Here is a 22,153-nt window from a genome sequence, read left to right as displayed (position 1 = left end):
GTCCACAACGATCTTGTCACATGTCCACGGCTCACGAGTTAGCGCTCAGTTCCTTTTGATTTAATTGAAAATCCCGCGTTTCCATCGTCTCAAAAGGAACTTTATCCACTGACCACATTGTTTTTTATCCAGCTCACCATGAGCACACTCCATCTCTCCACTTGCATCTAGTTCCCTTTGGCATAAATACGTCCAATTCAGAGTAAGGAAAAAGTAATTAAGAATATTGTTTGGCGGGAAATTTTTCGGAGAAACATCGTGTTGTTAATCAATTAAAATTGTTTGCTCATTAGCCGCCAGTGGGCGATTTCGACAAAGTCGCTGGCCTCGAAGCGGCACTTTGGGGGCGCACAGCGCCCCTAAAGTTGGGCCGCGTAGCGGCCAGGGGGCCAGGGCCCCTTAGTATTGTAATATTATTCCTTTCTGCTGAACGTGGTCAAATCATCGGAGAGATAACTAAAGCTGCACGTAGGATGCCCAAGTTGCCTATTTTGAATATTGAAGGCGAACTGCGATATCTTCATACCCCGCATGTCTATTTTACCACCTCTAACTCTTCATGGTTTTATGAAGCACATCTGGTCAGGGCGCGTTGTACTTGATTCATTTACCTCTCATCTAAGGCTCAAAACAGGTCGAGAATTAGCGTACCGGCTAATCGATGTTTACTGTTTGGCGACCCCACCTTTACCACTTTGCATGGTGATAATGGGTGGAAGTTTGCAAACAGTAATTTCTTGATTGCAAATGGTGGCGGAAATACGTAATGCACCCAGTCACTCAAACTCTTACTCGACAACACCAATTATGATGATTCCCTTGCATCGCATATTGTGTGCATAAGCTCCAAATTCGTATTTGGATGCGACAAGGAAGATTTTTTGTCACAAATCCTTTTTTTAAGGGCAAAATAGAAAATAGTAATTGAGGGGCTTGGAGGTTAAGGCGCACAATTATACATGAATCATTATGACAGAAAGAAAGTTCAAACTTATTTTTTCATGGTTAAAAATGTGAATTTGGGAGCGAGTTATTCACAGTATATGCATTGAGACTTGTTTTAATTGAAATCATTAATGACTCAATTTAAAAAAAAAAAAAAAAAAAAAAAAAAAAAAAAGCTGCATTAACGTGCCTTGCCGTCCAAGTCCCTCAATTACACACTGGAAAAAAAAAAAAAACACATTGGATCTATAGTCCAGACTCTTGAAAACTTTGACAAGAAAAAGGACTCTTGATTCAATCAGATTCAAGCTTAAATCAAAAGGAAATCCGCTCAAATTAAGAGGCTTGGTTATTGATTTAAGCTTAAATCTGATTGAATCAAGAGTATTTTTTCTTATCGATGTTTTCAAGAGTCTGGAATTTAGATCCAATGTGTTTTTTACCAGTGCAGAGCGATACTGCTTTGAATTACAAACACGCTTTTTCGTAATTCAAACGTAAGAAAAGTGTGTCTCAGAACTCTCGCTAATTTGCCATATTCGTAAGTTGAATATTCGGTTAAAATTTCAACGTGTAGCCCTTAAATTCTCCAAATTGACGGAGGGCCCTCCGCAGGAATCAAAACTCCTTTATTCGTAAGTATCGTCTGAGCTGCGAGACATTAAAAGAGATAAATGGTATTCCACATGGTTTTGAATATAGTGGCAAATTAATATTGATCTCCCTGGTAAAAATTGGCGATAAGAGCTTCGTTTCAAAATACCATAGGAATTCTTATAGTCGGCTACAGAAGGCTTCAAAAAATCATATAGCTGGCTGTAGAATGCGGAGAAAATCATACGAAGCGATAAAAAAATATGCAGCCGGGTTATAGTTCCTATAGCCGGGCTTTACACTTTATCGCCTGGCTGTTGCGTTTTCGCCATCGATTATAAAAGGCTATAAGAAATTGTGTGGAAATTCGTGTCCTTTGGAAATCATTAAGTTTGATACGGAACCACCTTAATATTTACAAAACACACGTTATATTTTCCTTTAATAAATATTTTTTCCATCAATTAAAACGAGAATAATCCATACAGGGTGTGCAAACATTTCAACATCATGAGTTGAATAACGCTAACTCCGCCGGATTAAATATTCGAGCCTAACACAAAGCGGAGCGGCGACGCACTGGCGCCTACAAACCTAACAGGGATACTTCACGCATTGCGCAACGCGTGAAGTATTCCTGTTAGGTTTGTAGGCGCCAATGCGCGTTTCGCGCTGGCTGCCTGCCTGCCGCACCGCAGCGTGCCACGGCGCGGCGCTTGAAGCAACTATCTCACACCAGAGATATTGCACAGTATCATACGAAACTGAGGGCGCTCTAATATATTAGGAATGGCAGGCATCCATCAAAAGTACGGAGCTTCCCTCGCAAAATAAATCAAGATACTACGGCCCAAAAAGAGAGCAGTGGTCCAAAAACTCACTAAGTCCTAGCATCCGTAATTAGTGGCGTTTAGCATACACTTTATCGCCTGGCTGTGAGCTGCTCAATCGCCATCCGCTATAAAAGGCTATAAGAAACTAGGGGGCTACGCCCCCTGGCCGCTACGCGGCCCAACCCCCAGAGGACGCTCCGCGTTCTCTTAGGCCCGCGTCGACAAAAAAAGGCCCAAAAAAATGAAAAGATTTTCATACCCGACTCTATTTATCCAATCTTCCTCTGGCCGGGAGCAATTGTACCAATAAGAATCGAATGAAAAAATCGGCATTTATTTCAAACTTCACGCCAAGACTGAAACGAAACGGAGCGGAGTGTTTCGTCGCTTTTGGATAGTCTGTAGCAAAGGAGCATACCTCCAATTCACTTACCCTACTAACAGACCAATATTCAACATGTCCCGCTTTCCTCAATTTTTCCCTAAATTTGAAATTCGGGAATTTCAAATTTTGCCCTTCTCTCTAAGCTTCCTGTTCTCCTCTAATATAAAAAATGACAATACATCCTCTCTACCCTAGGGGAACGAGAAAGTAAAAACTTGGGTCCTGTTTTCAAATTCTGATCACAGCGGGTTTATCTAGGGACTATCACCTTTCGATAACCGCAAAAATGATGGAAATCGGCCTCGTAGAACGCTCAAACGAACTATGACAAAAAATAAAAAATTACATTGTTTAAATGGGAGAATTCGCAACTTTACCATGCAATGTAGGTAAAAAAAACCTGGGTCATATTTTCAAAATCTAAATAAAGCGGGCTTATCTAGAGACAATGGGCCTGTTGCAAACTTTTGCTAGAGCAAAACTAAGAGTTGTTTCTCATAGATAATGCCTCAAAAATCACGATGAGCGCATCGGCAAACTGAAATGCACTCATAACTTCACAATCTGCGTAAGAAATTTGCGGTTTTTTGAGCTTCCCGCTTCAAAAACGATACTACGGCACAGGTGAACATTTTGTAAGAGGAGTCGTTCCATCGTCGGCAATAATCATCATAGCCGACGCCAATCCGCCAAAACACGTTTGATGGGACGAGATAACACCTGAACTGGATTAGACCAGATAACAATCGGTGTGTTAACGTTCATATTTTCCACGCCCGAATGGATTGACCTTGAACTCTCCTTGAATTACGCGCGGAACTGCGTGCAAGCGTCGGCCATGATGAATATCGCCGACGATGGAGCGACTCCTCTAACAAAATGTTCACCTACGCCGTAGTATCGTTTTTGAAGCGGGAAGCTTAAAAAAACGCAAATTTCTTACGCAGATTTTGAAGTTATGAAAGCATTTCAGACTTTGCCGATGCGCTCATCGTGATTTTTGAGGCATTATCTACAAGAAACAACTCTTATTTTTGCTCTAGCAAAAGTTTGCAACAGGCCCATTGTCGGTAGAACGCTGTAACTAAGCGTTACCAGGTACGCAAATTTAGGAGGTCTCGGAGCTTATACATATGATTGTGTAGCCGGCTATAGAAGCTATTGGAAATCTTACAGCCGGCCGTAGGTCTATGGTATTTTGGAACACAGATTCTACTGCCAATTTTTACCAGGGCTGTGCTTCTTGGGTGGCAAGTAATGTGGAAAAATTGTAATAGAACTAATAAACGACAGGTAAGAACGGGGAGTAACATTACTAAACCGCCACAACTATGAATAAACCGGATGATCGTGGCTGAAATATGGGGAGCAACTATTACTGCTCCCAAGCCGCTCACATTGTCTATCGAGATATTGAAGGCGAACTGATGGGAGCGACTGAGAAACAATATAAGAGGAGTATCAACCCACAAATGCCGCAAATGATGCAGGGCTCACTAATTTGAGATTTGAGTCCCTGAGGAATCACAATTGAAATTCACAAATAAAAATAAAAATTCAAACAATATAAAAAATAAAAAAAAGTTTCTTTAAAAAAACCAATCATGAGCGAAGAGTTACAACGACGCAATCTGGCTTCCGGGATTTTCACCATCAATGTGCGATTTACGAGACGAGGCTGTTAAGTTGAGTCCCTTTATACTGAATTACTGAGAGTTAGGACAACCCCCCTCATGGAGTCACAAACGGGAATAAAAATTAAACAAATTGAAAGTTTTTTGTAATCTTTGATCAGCTCATTCTCCAATTCCTTTCTCCGTTTCTTCTCTCATTCCGTTTGTTCCCTGCCGAACCCGTGATTCCCGGTCCATTCCAGATTATGATCTTTGCAATTGGTGAAAATGTAATCTTTATTCCCGTTTGTGACACCGTGGAGGCCGAAAATACGTGAAACAATCAGAAATGGATTCACATTGTCTTAACTCCCAGTATAAAAGGACTCTACTGTCAAAGAGCCGGAGCTTTCGTCCAGTCCTAGTTAAGATTCAGAGAGGAGAGCGAAGGTTGAGGATGGATGAGTGATGACAGGGGGTTTGAGAGCAACATAGGAAAGAGGAAGAGGTCCAATTTAAATACTGCGGCGGCAAAGGATATAAGTCAACATACTTTGAATTGGACTTGACATTTGTTTTCACATATCCGTATTTAGGTCCGTTTGACACACACGCCCACAGAGCACGCTCTTGATAAATTTGATCCTATCCGGTGTTGTCAAGTTGTTCATGTTTTTCTTCTGTTTGTTCGTGGCGACTCTATCGGAATTCGACCCGTTGCGTTAAGTTAGAGTACCTACATTGAGAGAGTATGGCCACTGGGCCTCATGGAGAGGCTTAGGACTCAAAAATGGCGGTGCTTTGTTTTGGTTTTTGTGGATGGGAGGGGGGTCATTGCCAACTTTTGACGGTTACCACCAACCGTACTTGCTGCCAACCTTACTACATCTAAGATATCTTTTCTCAAAAGTTGCACACGATTAGCCTTAAAAATATGTAAAGAAGTCGCAATAGTGTATTTGAGTAAATTTCTCGTCACTATAAGCAAAGAAAACTACATTTTGAGTCATTTTACATTGCATCAATTTAAGGCGTCCGCCATTTTTGGGTCCTAAAGGGCTCCATTCAGCCTAAGATGGCTGAGCCAATCAGAGGTGGTAACGCCAGTGGCCATAGTCTCTCAATATAGGTACTCTACGTTAAGTGTTCACCAGAATTTCTTCAAGACGTCTGTTGGAACATTTGACAAAAGATGGCTATATAATAAAATAAGGATTAAAACAGGAACCTTGCTGCTCATAATTTTTTTACTTACATAATTTAGTACATGCAGAGTTTTTTAGTTTGATGCAGTATGTAAACAGCTCTTATCACTTGACAACTCGCTCCTCTCCTCTCTTACCTGTACAGCTTTTGCTATTTATTATTTGAGCTATGTAATTAATTGTTGTGCATGATGTAGATTATTAGTGCTTGTTGCTAATTACCCTTTTCGCTGTTATCACTATGTATGCCCTGATGATGAACGCCAGACGTTTGAAAAGCTTCGGCTCCCACCTCTGCATGTACTAAATTATGTAAGTAAAAAAATTATGAGCATCAAGGTTCCTGTTTTAATCCTTATTTTATTATTCATAGATGCTATTCCAATCATGTTTAATTAAAAGATGACTTATACATAAAATTTTGGAGCCGACTTAGAGATATGTAGTACTGTTCTGAGATTTTGAACAATCTTCTAGACGTCTCGTCGATGATGCATTCAAACTAAGTGATTTTATTCTCCTCAATATACGTCTGAAAGAGGGCCAATTTTTTGCGACATCTCTAAGATTTTACAGGAACATTCTCGGTTTTTATGATATCTTCAAACTCTCTTCAAGATATTTTTCGTTTGTGAGACACCTCAAAGTCATCTTCTAGATGATTTAAGCCTCTTGAACGAGTCAAGACGATTTCAAGACAAGAAATGGTTACTGGGTCACACTTAGAAGAATGAGAGAGTTTCACCGACATGTGGCTAAAATGTTTCGATAGAGTCAACCTCTGGCAAAAGTTTTAGCTTGGATTTGAAGCTGATTAGAGAAGAAATTGGGTGAAAAAAGATTTTTTCGTTCTTTGTCTTGTTCTTGTTATTTCTTCTGATCAATAAAAAACTGAAGAGAAATATATTTAACCATGAAATCCTTTGCGGGAATTGCGTTCATAGCAGAGAAGAGATGTGGTTATGGGGTAAACCCCGTTTTTCAGTTAGACCTAGGTTTGGTCGAAGTTTTGGTTGAAGAGTTGAGTTAGACCGGGAAAGAGCCATTTAAAGAAAGTTGCATTTAGCCAAACTAGAGTCGAACTTGGGCCTGACTACTTCCCTGGTCAGATCTAGATTTGACTCGATGAACTCATAAGTTGACAGGGAAAAACACGATTCGAGCCTTTCTCTTGTAAAAAGTGAGGACAAGTATATGTTCACGAAAAGGTTTATAGCGTGAAAGACATGAATAAGGTAGAGTGACAATATCGGAGAAGTTACATGGTAGACTAAAAAATTGCGATGCCAATAGATTTTTATTAAAAATTTAGATTATATTCTTAGAAAGCTCATAGAATTTTTCACGCATCGAAACTGTTTAGTTTGATTTCGTCACCGACGAACAGTCAATATTCCCATGGAGGCCGTCAACACATATTGATTCTCTCCTCTTGACAATTATTATCATGATCATGCCGACAAAGCTTTCATTATAGATAGACATAAAAAATGTTCAGTAAAACCCAACTTACTTGTTTCTACATTCTAGATCTCAAAATCTTGTTCCTTCTAGCCTTAACGGTTTTTTAAAAAAACGCATGGTAATTAGAGACTATGGACAAGACAATATATGATTCCTTTATCCTGTAGAATTATTTTCTAGGGGGATGGGGTTTTAAGGATGGTAAAGCGCAGGATTATTTCTCGTGGGATATTTGAAGTAAAAAAAAAGAATTACTCTTACTAATCCCTTCATATTCATAATATTGAATTTATGAGCTTCGATCACAGAATTTTCATTCATTTTTCCTTTTTTTCGAAGGGTTTTATGAGGGATAATAGTACTTAAAAGTAAAAAAATTCGCCGTGGAAAGTAATTATCTGAATATACTGTGGCATTTTTCGGCTGTACCCGTGCAATTTAGCGGCACACAAAATCATCACGGAGTCGTTTTGAAACGTTGGAGGATTGGACTGGACGTATTTCTGCCAAACGGAACTAAGTGCATTATGACGCGAATCCTGTTATGCATACATTATTATGGGTCTCAGGGTTCATATGTTATTAGTGCTATGCTTCCGTCTGGCAGAGATGAGTCCAAATGTAACATGATCGCGATCTCGCCATCCTCCATGCATAGCAGCATAGCTTGAAAATTGGCGGGACTTATAAAACGCCTTCAATAACTAGAGGTGGCAACATGTTCTGCATCCCATCGACTCGGACATTAAGTCGAACGTCGCGGTCGCATCATATTATGATTAGTATTCAACTCTAACTAACATACTTGACTAATTAACAGATTTATATCATTTCACACCAAACATTTTCAACATTACAAACATGTTGAAAATGCTTTGAACCAATTTTTTAGAGGGTCACTGATATTTTGTTAATCCTGATCCAACTTGTGATGTGCCTGAGATCTCCAATTCATAACTGTTAATGCGATACCTAAATTTTTGCGGGCCGGAAACAACAAAACTACATATTTAATGACTTTGCAAGTCTTCTAAAGCTTAAAAACTTTTGTGAAATGTGGTTGTAAGAAGGGTAATCCTATCATAGTTTTGGCAAAATGCCTATTTGAATTTACGCGGAGATACAACTATTGCAAAATCATTTTAATGATCAATTAAAGTCCTTCCTTTAATGCTCTTGTATTGGCTTGATGAATAAGATTCGAAATCAGTGCATTTAGCGTATCTATGAGTGAACTAATTTGTATGTATGTATAAACAAAATGTCACTGTAACTTCTAAGCTGTCAAAAAAGAAAGAAAGAAGAAAAACAGTGATCACTCTACTCCAGTTTACAAAAAAAGTTCAAATACACAATTTAAAGTTAGACATTTCTTTTGTAAATATACTCAGTGAAGATTTTCCTTTCTCTTGTTTTTTCAATTCATTTTTGTGAGCATTACTGCCTCTTGAGCCACCGCATACCCATCAAACTGAAAAACCTCTTGCACCTCTGGATCTTTAAAGCTACCTGTATCCAGTGGCAAGTATCGAAAATTGACAACACACTTTTGCTCCATTTAAATGTATGCAAAACAATTGACTCTTCAATACAGATAATTTTAATGGATTAAAATGAGGAAATACAATGTTGCCAACTTCCTAGATTACCACTGCCTCTCTCACACTGAAAAAAAGTATGGTACCATTTACTACGAGTCTACTTGATTTTTTACAAAGTGATACTAATTAGCGAAAATAACCAGAATTGGACGTATTTCTGCCAAACGGAACTATGAGCATTACAACGTGAGCCCTGTCTGCGTGTATGCTTATGAATCTCAGGGCTCATGTTTCAACGCACATAGTACCGTTTGCCAGAAATACGTCCAATTATAGTATTACTCACCAGAAATCAAGTGATTCTTAACATAATACGGTGAATGCTACCATAGAGTCTGGTGTTTATTACCATACTCGTATTACTATGTCAGTTTATGGTAAAATCTACAACATTTTTTTTTCAGTGCAGGGATTGGAATTTTATTACTTTGTCAGATTATGGTAAAACCTACAATATTTTTTTTCAGTGCAGGGATTGGAATTCACTTGCTCATAGAAGGCATTACAACAATCCCACTTCACATCACGCTGAGCTTCAGGATATCTCACGGAGCTGAAAGAATCGCTCTGGGGTATTTGGCAATCTCACCCAGAACGCTACTACTACGCTATTTCTACTAGTACAGAGTTGCCAAACTGATAAATGTATCACTCTCAAACTCCGCATTCACATATCCGATAATCGGAATTTTCAGCTCCAATGACAACCCTGGCCCATAGTATCGCGTATTGCGCTGGACGCTTTAATTATATTAAACTAAGCGTCCGTAAACCTTGGAATCACTAATATTTGTTTCATAACAATGTAAGGAATGCACTTGCCGGCAAGCACCTATTAGGGAGTGCTCGTAGACTTCATCAGTGGGCGTCACAAAATCTGTGGAAACGCCGATGACTATGACGTGATCGTAATTAATTGAATAGGCGTAGTTATATAGTACTATGAGAAAAAGTGTATTAACATAAATACGACTGTCATATTGTTGAGAGTCCGGAGCCAAAGAATCAATAATAATATCCTTTGTTATTAAGCGATTCAATGGTTCTTCCGATCAATTTATTCACTACTCTAAAGATCTATGGTTCACCCGTTTGATCGAAGCAAAAATATCGCGATCTATCATCGCATACTTCAAATGGTCCGTTTCTGTTGAAATACTTCTGGACGAAAGAACAATTCAAATGAGAACTTTTCCAAAATCCGAGCTTATTTCAAGCGCATCTCATTTAGCTTTTGGGTAAAATGATGAAATGAATGAAAATGAAGAAACAGTTTTTATACGCGTTCAAAGTTTTATACGTCGATTATTCGATTACTCGATTGTGATGTTATTATGGAAAATCTAAAAAGAACTCAGCTGATTTAAGACGTATTAATTTTTGCTCTCGCGGCGTTGCCATATTTCAACTCGCCTCCGGTCGATTAAATTTAATGGATAAATTATTCGAGGGAACATTGAATCGCTTCCTCATCCGGCAGCCAAGGGCCGGAGATTTCAGCTTGATTTTTTATCAGAACCTCCATCGAAAGTTCTTTTAGTGAATTAAATAATGGAAAAAATATAAAATGGAAATTTCTATATTTGTGATTTCTGGCAAATAATATTTTTCTCGATGTGGTCATGTATGCATGGATCATAACTTTATAATGACCTTGATTTTCGACAGGTTTTGCACTAAGAGCCCCTTAAATGAATTTTCGATTTGGAGTAATTATAGGATGAGTGACAGGCGACCACCGACTTGTAAAGTGCTAAGCCAGACTGCTTGTTTACAATTAACCCACTTCAAATAAGACAGATGTTAACGCATTCGAGGTACTTGAGATAGGCTGTTATTAAATTATTCGTTCCCAAGTGCTGAGTTCCAGGTATTCAGTACATTTAAATGACTGATATGAAAAAGGGCAGGTTCGCCACTTTTTTGCGACACTTATACTTTTTTGGTACACGGACTTTCTGTCCACTTTTTTTACGTCTACAGACTTTTCGTCCAAAATTTTTACGTCCACAGTTCTAAAGCCCACACTATTGTTAAGTCCATTACTTAAACGTCCACTAAGTTAAGTCCACAAATGTAAAGTCCACTAAAATCAAATTCAAGCGTTATATTTTAGTCCGTGTGTAAAATTATATTGACAATATCGAAATGAGAAAATTAGGAGAGAATAAGGTGTTGTCATCGTAACTCATATTTTAAATGAAATGTTAATTTCTTGTTTTGATTAACCTTTTCAAATTGTCTTTGGTAAATACTTGGTTCCATTTTTATCCTTTGAATTTCCGATATAAAATATGCCTTAAATGTACATTCTTTTTTTTTTAAATGAAATTGATTCCTTCATTTTAAAAACATTTAAATTTTTAAAACGTAGTAGATATTTGTAAAACCTTTTCCAAGCAATTACATCGATAAGAATCTCAATGAGCCATAGTTGTGATGAAAGAAACTATACAAAAATCAATACAAGAGGAAAAAAACTAAGAAGAACGCAATTTTTTGTTTTTAACTTATTTGTACATCGACCTTCTTGAGTCAAATACGTCCAATTTTGAGCGTTTGGTTGCGCTTACACCACGCTGCAGCACAGTAAAAGCCCAAAACATAAAAGAATAAATTTGAATGCTTTGGAAATCATTAAATTTGACACGGAACTACTCTTATATTTACAAAAAACACATTATATTTTCCAGTAGTACATATTTCTTTTTCATCAGTTTAAAAGGGAACAATCAATGCAAAGAGTGCAAACACTTCAAAATCATGAGTTGAAAAACGCTGACTCCGCGAGTTTAAATATTAGAGCTTAACCTAACACAGAGCGGAGCGGCGTGTTAGCAGCGCAGAACGCGCACTGGCGCCTACAAACCTAACGGGATACTTCAATCATTGCGCAACGCGTGAAGTATCCCGTTAGGTTTGTAGGCACCTATGCGCGTGTTACGCTGGTTGCCTGCCGCGCCGCAACGCTTTAAGCAACTATTTCGCGTCAGAGGCGTTGAACAGTATCCTACAAGATTGAAGGCGCACGAAATAACTAGTTAAAGAGGACTTTCAATTTTGACTGCATCTGCTACTGACAAATAGACTGCATTTTGCAATTTGGAACTATAAATTCTGGCTCTTCTGAAAAAACACTTGTGTGCATAGGGAAACTAATGGCACATACGTTGTTTTTTAACCGGGCTAGAATTTATAGTTCCGAATTGCAAAATGTAGTCCAAATGTTTAATTTGGCATTGGAGCGTTTCCTAGGCTCCCGCTTTGGATTTCATCTTATCGTATCCGTGCAGTGTACACATGAACATATGGACGGTGTAAGTCGGCAATCACATAACTCGGTTTGCGACGTCGCAGACTTCCTGTCATAGTTTATTTTTTAAACAGGAAACTACTCAACGGCAACTCTTCAAAACTGCCGTGATTTTTCTTCTCGGTGCGAAGAAAATTCTGCAAAAACTTCAAGGAATGAAGTCAATTTCTCATCCTTTAAAAAATAACATAGAGGCGGAGATTTTCAGACACCGCAAACGAGTTATGCGATTGCCGTTGCCGACATACACCGTCGATATGTTTTTATCTGCTCTTAGAGTATGTTCTCTTTCATGACTTGATTCATGAATGAAATGTTTTTAAGAATGGAGATAGTAGCAGTATGCATTTATTTTTGAGGTGGTTCCTGTCATTTAAATGAGAAGAAAAAAATGTGGACATAACATGTCCACAATTTGGACAACTTTGGACGTATTCATGGTTGGACATTAAATCGTGTGGACTTAATATAGACTGGACTTATTGTTTAGTGGACATAAATAGCGGTGGACATTTATTTAATGGACGAAAGGTAGGTGTACATAAAGTCCTGGAAGCGAAATGAAGTTATTGGTGGGTATGGGATCCACATACCTGGAGAGGGGCCAGGGGCATGTATGCTTTGTAAATTGTTCGTCTTCTCTTTTAATTTCAAGAAGTGGGAAAATTGGGAAAAACCATAAATTTTCCGGTAAATTTGAAAAAACACACATATTATATCCACGGATGAGTCCCGTTTTTTCGACTCATAAAAGTAGCAAGAGAAGGCAAAATGCACTTTTGGCTCGGAGACGGAACCTTTCTACTTGCCACGATGACAATTTTCAATCTATTTTACGGTAGTTCAAATTAATAATTTCTCTATCATTTTAAGATTTTTCCTCGGTGTATTCCTACTTGGCACTATTTTGCGATCTGAAGGCAATTTCGCGTCTTTGATTACTTGAGATTATATTTAACAGGAAATTTTACACACATCTGTCGAAAATTAGTAAGCATACGACTTATAAAATCAGAGAGAGAAGGTCCAGCGCACTTCCAATTCCACAAAGGGCAGCATCTTGGCGTGTAAATGAGTTTTTACAAGAGTCTCTTCAAGGCGTCGATCCTTTGCAAACACTGGAAAAAAACACATTGGATCTAGAGTCCAGACTCTTAAAAACATCATCGACAAGAAAAAATAATCTGGATTCAATCGGATTTTTGCTTAAATCAAGAACCAAGCTACTTAATTTGAGCGGATTTCCTTTTGTTTTAAGCAAAAATCTGATTGAATCAAGAGTATTTTTTCTTGTCAATGTTTTCAAGAGTCTGGACTCTAGATCCAATGTGTTTTTGTTTCCAGTGAAACTAATGTACCTTAACTGTAAGATAAGTGCAATTTCAACTTAAGTGGATTTTTTATTTTTGGCGGAAGGCTGTCATCCCAATGAAGAAAAAGACGTCTTCTCGACCGTGGTAATTTTCAATAGTATTTATGGGACGTATTTCTACCAAATGGAACTATGTGCATTATAACGTGATCCCTGTTACGCATATAGTATTATGGGTCTCAGGGCTCACGTCTTAATGCACTTAGTTATGTTTGGCTGAAATACGTCCAATATTAACACGGTTGAATAGAAATATAATAAATTCAGACAGAGTGAGACTTCCCTTGAATTTCGCATTCAAAATTTTTGTTATTCCTTCATTTAATTAACGAACCCTAAACGCTCTGAATTTTTTAAAATTATTCTCGACTTGATAATTTTTAAAATCAGAATTTGTTAATTCTCAGTTGATTGCATATGAACACATGCTTAGAATCACAACCTCCCCAAATTTAATTTCCTTTTAACACAACATTCTTTTTTCAATGTCCGTCGATGAAGCCCTCTGTCGCGTATACCGCAACGCGTTTGTTCATAGAGGTTCTCTATCTCCCTTTATCCCATATTTTCGGTCTCTCTCTATGAATTTTCAAAACCTAGCATCGAGCAAGCTTCACTTACTCGTTGCTGTGATCAAGTCGTACGCATCTATCTTTATTATATTTTTTTATTACCAGCGTCACGAGATGGATTGAAAGATAAGACTCTCTAAGGACCGAGCTCCTCTTTTAACAAAAGGAGCCGGGCCACTTCGTCTTCGTCTTCCACCTCGAAGTCCTGCACTTCGGATTTCTTACCAACTAGCACAGCCATCCATTTAGTGCTCCGATAGTCAGTCTTTTGTAACGATTCCATTTCTTAAATATACGCGAATTCCTACGTCACTCAGAAACTCTTTCGTCTATTTTTCTTGCTCTCCCACAAGTAACTTTACCGCCACGGTTAGGATTATTTTAGATGTTTCAGTCCGTCTAAAGCTTAACAAATCCTTCACCGCGACACCCTCGTATATGAGATAGCCTACCATCTAATCAAAGTTTGAAGTGATGTTATAAAAACTGAACGTAAATAAGTGCATAATGGAACGGTGCCAATAAATCAATTAACCTGCAGCAAAATAAGGGGGTTTGCTGTTCCTTCCTCATCTGCAAATTAACGGTGGATTCTCCGGGTGCACTTAGAGTGTTATGTTTTAAACAGTTACGACGTAATGTTGACGTAGGAATTTAAATAACTTTGTGAACATAAAATCTCATCAGAAACATTTCCATGTAAGATTGTTTCGCCCTGTTAAAAATATGAGAGATGACTTAACTCGAAAAAAGCAGTGATATCTGTGTTATGCATGTAGGGAGGCGTCCAACTCATCGCTACAATTCAATCGCCTTCAATTTTCAAGGTAGACCATAAGATGTGCGTGCAACAATAATCATCATTCCAAGGGCTTGTGCCTTCCGTTGTCCTTAATGGAGATGTTGCATGTGTGAGGAATTTGCGATTTGACTGTTGATTCTTATGTAAAAGTTCGCGAGAAACACGATGGTGCCACTGGTTTTCTCTGAAAATAACTCCCAAGCTCAAAAAAAGCTCTCAAGTTGAGGCCAAAATGGAGGGGATATCCCACGCTATCCTGAGATTTGGTTGAGAGAGGTTGCCGTGATTTCAGTTTTAGAGTCCCCAAATAAGGTGGCAGCACTGATAATGTATTTGCTCCCTATCTTTGCATGGAGAGTTTGTCTCGATGTAGAGGTGGACTCTCAGGATAGCGTGGGATATCCCCTCCATTTTGGCCTCAACTTGAGAGCTTTGTTTGAGCTTGGGAGTTGATTTCAGAGAAAACCAGTGGGACCATCGTGTTTCTCGCGAACTTTTACATAAGAATCAACAGTCAAACCGCAAATTCCTCACACATGCAACATCTCCATTTAATGGCGTAGCGTGCATTGCGATGTATCGATTGCTAAGGCAGGATGGCCGTATTTTAATATCAAGAAATAACATACGTATGAAGAATTGTGATTAAGTGATACTCTCTTCAGAAGCAGTTTAGATGTTAATCTATCTCATGTCAGTTCAATCCACGTGTAGCTAGCATTAGTAGCTTTATGCACGAATGTTTCGCCTTCAGTTGACGAGGTATACCACACGCGCTCCTACTAGTTCGAATAGTGGTATCACTCCACCTTTGATGCATTTGGCGCAATGCGAGAAGTATTCATGCAGTCTTTTAGGCGCTAATATGAGCTTTACGCCGACTACACTATTTGGCAAAATTTGGAAACTTTAAAAGCTTATAACTCCGTTTACACAAACTTTGAGGTTCTAAAAGTGATCTCATTGGTTTCCTGAAGAAATTTCCTTTGAGATATACCCCTTAAAATTTAAAATCTGACGGAATAAACATCGAAATTTGCAGATTTAGTCGAAAATTATATTTCCGACCTCTCAGATTGACTCGATCCACTGTGCGTCGTATGAATATTCGAGAGTTGCCAAATTTCCCTAGATAATTCATTTATTTCTGGTGCAATTTCAGCATATTATTTTTTTTTGTTATTTTCGGATACTTCAGATTTAATTGCGTACAAAATTGACTGAAAATGTTGAGGAAAAAATATTTAAAATTTCCCTAGTAAATTCGGTTTTTCTCGAAGGAAATTCGGCAACGACTGGAGGCTCATGCGGCGTTCTTGCTTAGCACGGCAAAATAGTATTATGTGAAGGAAATCGCCATCCTGAAGAAAATGTCCAGTGGCGTAGCGTGCTTTGCGATCTATCGATTGATCTGCCATTTAAACTCATGGGAAAGCATCGAGAAACAGGGTGTTCGCAACGAACACCTACGTAATCGACTCCTTGCCACAGCTTGGCACCTTGAAACCGAAGTTGTTTTTAATTCTATATAAAACATCGGCGGATCCAGCAAATTGGCAACATTGTTTTTCCCCATTTACTCCTATGGAAATGTATCGATTCTCGGAGGGGCCAGGTGCTCCAACACGAATCGATTACTTAGCATAGGTTTAAACGGAGGAAACCCAGTATTGCTAAATTGCTGGGTCCGCCTCTGATGTAGAATGAGAAAATGATGAAGAGACTTACGCTAAGACTGAACCAGGTGGGAAAGACGAACACATCAACAGGGTTGGTATCCTTGCCGACGAAATACGGTGGCGCTAGGAGAGACTCGGGCATCTTGAGCACCACGACGACGGCCAAGCTCACCAAAGTCACGCCCGTCACCGCTCTCACGTCCTTGTCGAAGTAGAAATCTAGGAGGCACCAGAGGGACCGCCATTGGAGGATCCCGCAGAAGAAGAAAACGTACACATACACGCGCGCCAGAACCGCGTAGCACCACGACTGACACCTCTTCTCGCCGAGTTTCATCGTCACGGCAACCACATCCTCCCGCACCAGGGTCAGCACGAAGATCAACGCGGACCCGAACAAATAGGAGTTGACCTCCAGGAAGATCATGGGGTAGGCGTCGATGATCATCCAAAGGGACAGCCAGCAGCCCACCACGAGAGGGGCCACTACGAAGGAGGACAGTAGATAGTCCAGACACACCAAAGTTACTTTAAATAGAGGGCTGTACTTATCATCGTAGCCGGGTTTCTCACTTTCACTATACGCGGGTTTGGCACTGTAAGCGGGTGTGTCGTTGTAACCGGGGGCTTCGCTTTTTTCATTATACACAGGTTTCTCCTGTAGGCTGAGTTTACTGGTAGTGTAGGCGTTTTTTTCGGTCTCCTGGTTATCGTCCTTGTTGTCCAGGAGGTTTTGGTAGTAATTCGCGTCTTCGTTGGGGTTGTTGGACCAGTAGCTACCCCTCCGAGGGGTGTCCGTCGAGGTCACGATGACTCCGTTTTGGCCGTTGGTTTTTTCGTCAAGGAGGTGTTCGCCTTGCTCCAGGTCTCGAACGGACATTTTGGTGCTTTGGATGTTTCTTCGCTTTGTGGATTAATTGTTATCTTTTGCGGCCTAGGTTGAAGGAGGGTCTGTAGGTTTGGAACCGAAGGAGGATGGTGCGTTGACTGTATGGCAGCAAGATGGACATGCTAGAAATAGCAGAGCGCGGTTGAGAACGGCACGTGATTGGGTGTTGGAGGGATGGTTTTATACACTGTTCAAGTTCTTGCACTTTGTGGTAGTAATAGACTGCATTCTTCACTAAGCGAGCTTTTCACTTTTGCAACTGAGAAGGCACTGATCGGAGCAAGTTGGTGGCCTGATAAAAGAAAATCGGTTTTGGATGAGTTAATGAACCCTTTTAAATACAAGGAAAATGGTCGAACATGCCTCTTTTTAAATGATAAAAAAATTTCGGCCGTATATGCACCTTAAAAATTTTGAAGGGTGTTTTAAGAAGTTTGGAAAGTTATATTTCCCTATTATCCGACTTCCTTGCCCGGATTATAAAAGAGCACATACTCCAGAGAATAACTAAATGAAATGAAGACAAGAATTTTAGGGATGGATCTTCGTTTTTGCAACAAAGGCAAACGAATGCTCGATAGACTCACTGAATAAACATATTTTCATCTCTTGAGATTCCGACACCTAGATCTTTGTACGTTAACCAAGTGACTTTAAAAAAATGTCCCTTTACGATGTTTATGAGCAATATATATGTAAAGCTCCACACATTCATAAAATAGCAACAAGCAGTATTAAACATGCACGACGGGATCAAATGTCCCTTATGTTGTTTTATGTGTAATATTTATGAAAAGCTCAGAACATAATAAATAGCAAAGAACAGTATGAAACACGCGCGACGCGATCAAATGTCCCTTAGGTTATTTTATGTGCAATATATGGAAAACTCCGCACATTATTAGAATAGTAACAAAAAGTATTAAACATTCGCGACGCGATCACAAAAAGCACTGGCAAATCACGCAAATCATTTTATGGAAACTCACTACTGCCGTTGAAGTACCGGTCTGGCTAAAAGACAACAAGCTCGAGGTATCTGGGATACGATGGGCTCGTAAATAGATAAGCGGGGGAATTGAAAAAGATCGATACGATTATTGCACGGATATAAAAAAAGTAACAATGACAATTTCAAGAGGCTGTGGAAACCCTCGGATCAAAACGGAAAACAACGAAAAGAGTTTAAGGCGTTTATTAATAGTTATCTATCTTCAGAAGCCGAAACCACTTCAGTTGAGCCCGGATGAATCGATTGGGTTAATTTTCTCCCGCTCCCGCCGGTGATAAAAATTTTACCAGTCTGAGGCATTGCCAAATTTACCAGCTCTTCACAATATTCTTATATAAAATACACAAATTTTACACCAAAATATCGTCACCCTCCGGCCGAAGTATCACAAGCGCCGTGCGAAGTTTAAAGATTTCCGCTGCCATTTTATTCTTTTACAGAGACATTTTTCGTTGAATCTTTTGAAAATTTTATTGAAGCTCGAAGAAAAATCAGTGAAATTTTTGGACAGCTTCATTGAAAAATTTCTCTGTAAAAAAATAAAATGGAGGCGAAAATTTTTGGACGTCGCATAGCGCTTTTGATACTTTGGCCGGAAGGTGACGATATTTTAAAATGGACTATTTCTACCAAACGGAGCCAGAGACAGGTGGGAAAGGAGGGGTGTGCTCGTTAGTTGAGGGCTGTAAGTATGAATGGAAATCATAAAGCGCCAGTGACGTCAGCGGCGGCGACGGAGAAGACGATCTGAGTCATGTTCACAAGGCTCTTGTCAAATGCCCATGGCTCATGAATTATCATACAGTTGGCGCTTAGTTCTGTTTGACAGAATGGAAAATCCCGCTTTTCCATTTCTATCCAAAGGGAGTCACGCCCACTTTAACATTGTTTCTTAAGCAGCGCTCTATGGAGTGCACCCCATCTTTCCCACTCGTCTTAAGTTCCGTTTGGCAGAAATGCGTCCAAATGTCGTTTAGAGATGACTTTTGCGAGGGATTTTGTGAAATAAGTGCATGACTTATTTTTCATCTTTGAAATTGTGATTCGATCAAACCGGTTAGAACGGCTTTACATTTTTCTAGAGGTGACTCAAGTTTTCACGATTTTTCCGGGGGGCCTGCGAGAGGCTTTCCATAGATCTAAGAAATATGCCTCCTGGACCTCCCCTTTGGACTTAGGAAAGTGCTTCAACCCCTTTTGGAGCAAGTGAGGGTCCTTTCGACCCCCTTTGGAAGTGCCTCTCTGCCCCCAAAGTGTCTAGTGCCGCCTACACTGTCGTGCTAATGAAGAATGCTGTAAGAACCTTTGAGAGTTCCCAAATTTCCTTCGATAAAATTTTCATTTTTGAGGAAAGTTGTGAATATTTTGCCATGAAATTGCGAGCAAAAGCATCTGAAAAATTGGAAAAAAATAGTCATATATTACCACGAAATTCGTGTTTTATCAAAGTAAATTTGGCAACGCCTGGAGGTTCATAAGGCGTTTTTCCTTAGCACGTAAGTATAGGTGAGTCAAGTCACCAACCGTTCAAGTACGTAACGTAATTGCAAATCCAATATATTTTTAAACAAAAATTATTCTATGGGTGTTCACCGTATGAAATAGCTCACTTGAAGGTAATAGTGGGCACACAAATGATCAATTTAGCATTCATGGCATTTTCTCAACGAATGACTCACAAATTTTGCCCACTATTTTGTTTCACATGTTCTTTTTCTCGACAAATGAGAGATCAGCGTTCTAGATTTTACGAGGAAAACACTATAATCGAGATGAAACTGACCTTTTTAGCCTTTTGTGGTTGAAAGATAATATTTTGCTGACTAAAATGAACGCAGTAAAATTTTAGTTCGTTCTATACACGAGCCCGTTTCACTTTTTATGTTTTAAGGATTAATCCGTTGAGTGAATGAATTCTCATTTTTCATTTTTTATTTATTTATTTATCTATCTATTTATTTATCTATTTTTGCATGCATTAAGTAGATTAGTATTAATGCGAATTGATCAACCTGAGGAAAATAAATTCAATGGGCTCAATCGATGATCCATCAACCAATCACTTAATCGTCCAAAATCAATTGTTCACTTTGTCCTGGCCAATGTTAAAAACTTCATGAATTAAATTACATCAATGTCTATACTTCTAGAGTTTAATAATAAAATTGAGAAAGATTTTAGAGAAAATTGCACCTAGTTTAGACCTACTTTGTACCTAATTTGTCACAGGAAGTTTCAGATGGTAGTTCTTTGCATATTAAAAATGTACCTGGTTATTAATTTTAAATTTTTTTGTTTTGTTTTTAACATAATTCCCCATATTTAGAGCTTAAACTTTCTGATACAACTGTTTTCAATTTGATTTATTCAAAGTTTAGTTCTTTCAAATCCCTCAGAAATCGTCTTGCTGGCTCTCAATTCGACGTACTTTTGCTATGATAAAAATGGATTAAATAAAAAGTGACTCTGTACACAGAATATGAGTGAATGCATCGTTTTTTTTTTTTTTATTAACTTCACTCTCTCGCAATTTTTTGAAGCAAAAATATGTCCATTTTTGAGCCAAATCGCTCAAAATTCATTTAGAAATATATTTAATATTCAATTTAATATTCAAACAGTCGGGCAAGTTCTGACTTAAAAAAGTGCCTACAAAGTGGACATAATTTTAGACCACTATAGGAGAGATCCAACCAAGAAAAAACGCGTATTTACAGGGGAACCATTATGTATTATACGTTGTTCTATACTAATTTCCCGGCTGATCCTTTTCACCCGGTGACGTCTGAGTGTCACTAAAAGATGGAGGTTGATTTTTTAAAGCAAAACTTTGTTCACTAGAAATCGAACGTGTCGAAGAAAGTTGGAGAGGATAATTCCCGATGAGTGTTTTTTGTTGTCGGAACAGAACGGCCTCGCATCCTCGTAATGAGGCACTCTCGTTCATTCTGCCAACCTAAGCAAGAACGACTTAAAAGCATTTGAAAGTTGCCTAATTTTCTATCATCGAATTTTTATTATTAAGGTGACCCTGTAGTTGATTGTTAAATTTTGACTTAAGAAATGAAAATATTGGTTAAATATGACGCATTAGGAAACCTTTTGAGTTTTTTATTCATTTTTCCTTTAAAGTAAAATGCGTGTGTAGTTTACGTTCAACAAAAGTTTTGGAAAACAATTGGCATAAAGATTTTTTTTTAATTCCAGAGATAACTTATATTAATGGTCAACAAAGATGAGCGGCAAAATATTCCACAAAAAATTGGATTGACTGTAATAAAAACTTTTAAAACACCTGCAAGTTAAGGAAAAACACTCTTAGAAAACTCTTTAAAATATTCGTTTTAGATTGTCCTTTTATGGGGGTTTTTGAAAAAAAAATAAACGCGGCGTAAAAATTAGGTAGAAATTGATTACAAACTTTAAAGTATCGGCTGTGGTTCTTCAACACTAAAAATATTCTAAAATTAGAAGCAATTTATTTTTTAAGAGTCTTTACGTGAATAATTTACAAAGAGTTAAATTTCATTCGCATAAAAAGCCAAAAAAGGTTTCCTGAAACGAGCATTTTGACATGTTTCTTAAGGACTTTGAATAAACTACCTGTTAAAAGGCATTGCTACTAGGATCCACAAGAAAATGTGTATTTTACCAGCGTAAATTTGGCTAAATTCGAGGGTTTATACGACGTTTATCCTTAACACGGCAGCATTCTGCTGTCAACACGGCATGTAATCAGACGTTTGAACATTCCCGACGGAAGTGTTCATGTTCATTTGTATCGAGGATCTTGTTCCTTCCCGTGCCAGTTGGAGGCCTAAATCACAGGCCACCGGTTCTGATCGAAATCAGTGGCGTGGCGTGCTTTGCGATA

The 22,153-nt window shown here is 38.6% G+C and overlaps 1 protein-coding gene across 4 annotated transcripts in view; it reads right to left on the bottom strand.

Moving 5' to 3' along the window:
• Positions 1–22,153, bottom strand: part of fusl (transmembrane protein fuseless) — a 63,953-nt gene that overhangs the window by 35,755 nt on the left and 6,045 nt on the right. For 2 of the 4 annotated variants that reach the window (XM_019047298.2, XM_019047297.2), the window contains exon 2: positions 16,428–17,559. In XM_019047298.2, coding sequence (XP_018902843.2) covers positions 16,428–17,258 — 831 coding nt within the window. In that variant the 5' untranslated portion in view covers positions 17,259–17,559. Of the gene's footprint in view, positions 1–16,427; positions 17,560–17,854; positions 17,874–22,153 lie in introns of those variants that run through there. The other 2 variants (XM_072304658.1, XM_072304660.1) reach the window with 2 other exon arrangements.

This window comes from Bemisia tabaci, chromosome 9, assembly GCF_918797505.1.
Source record: "Bemisia tabaci chromosome 9, PGI_BMITA_v3".
In the NCBI taxonomy this organism is placed as follows: domain Eukaryota; kingdom Metazoa; phylum Arthropoda; class Insecta; order Hemiptera; family Aleyrodidae; genus Bemisia; species Bemisia tabaci.
The sequence above is the reverse complement of the archived record's forward strand: the minus strand, read 5'-3'. Positions and strand labels throughout refer to the sequence as shown.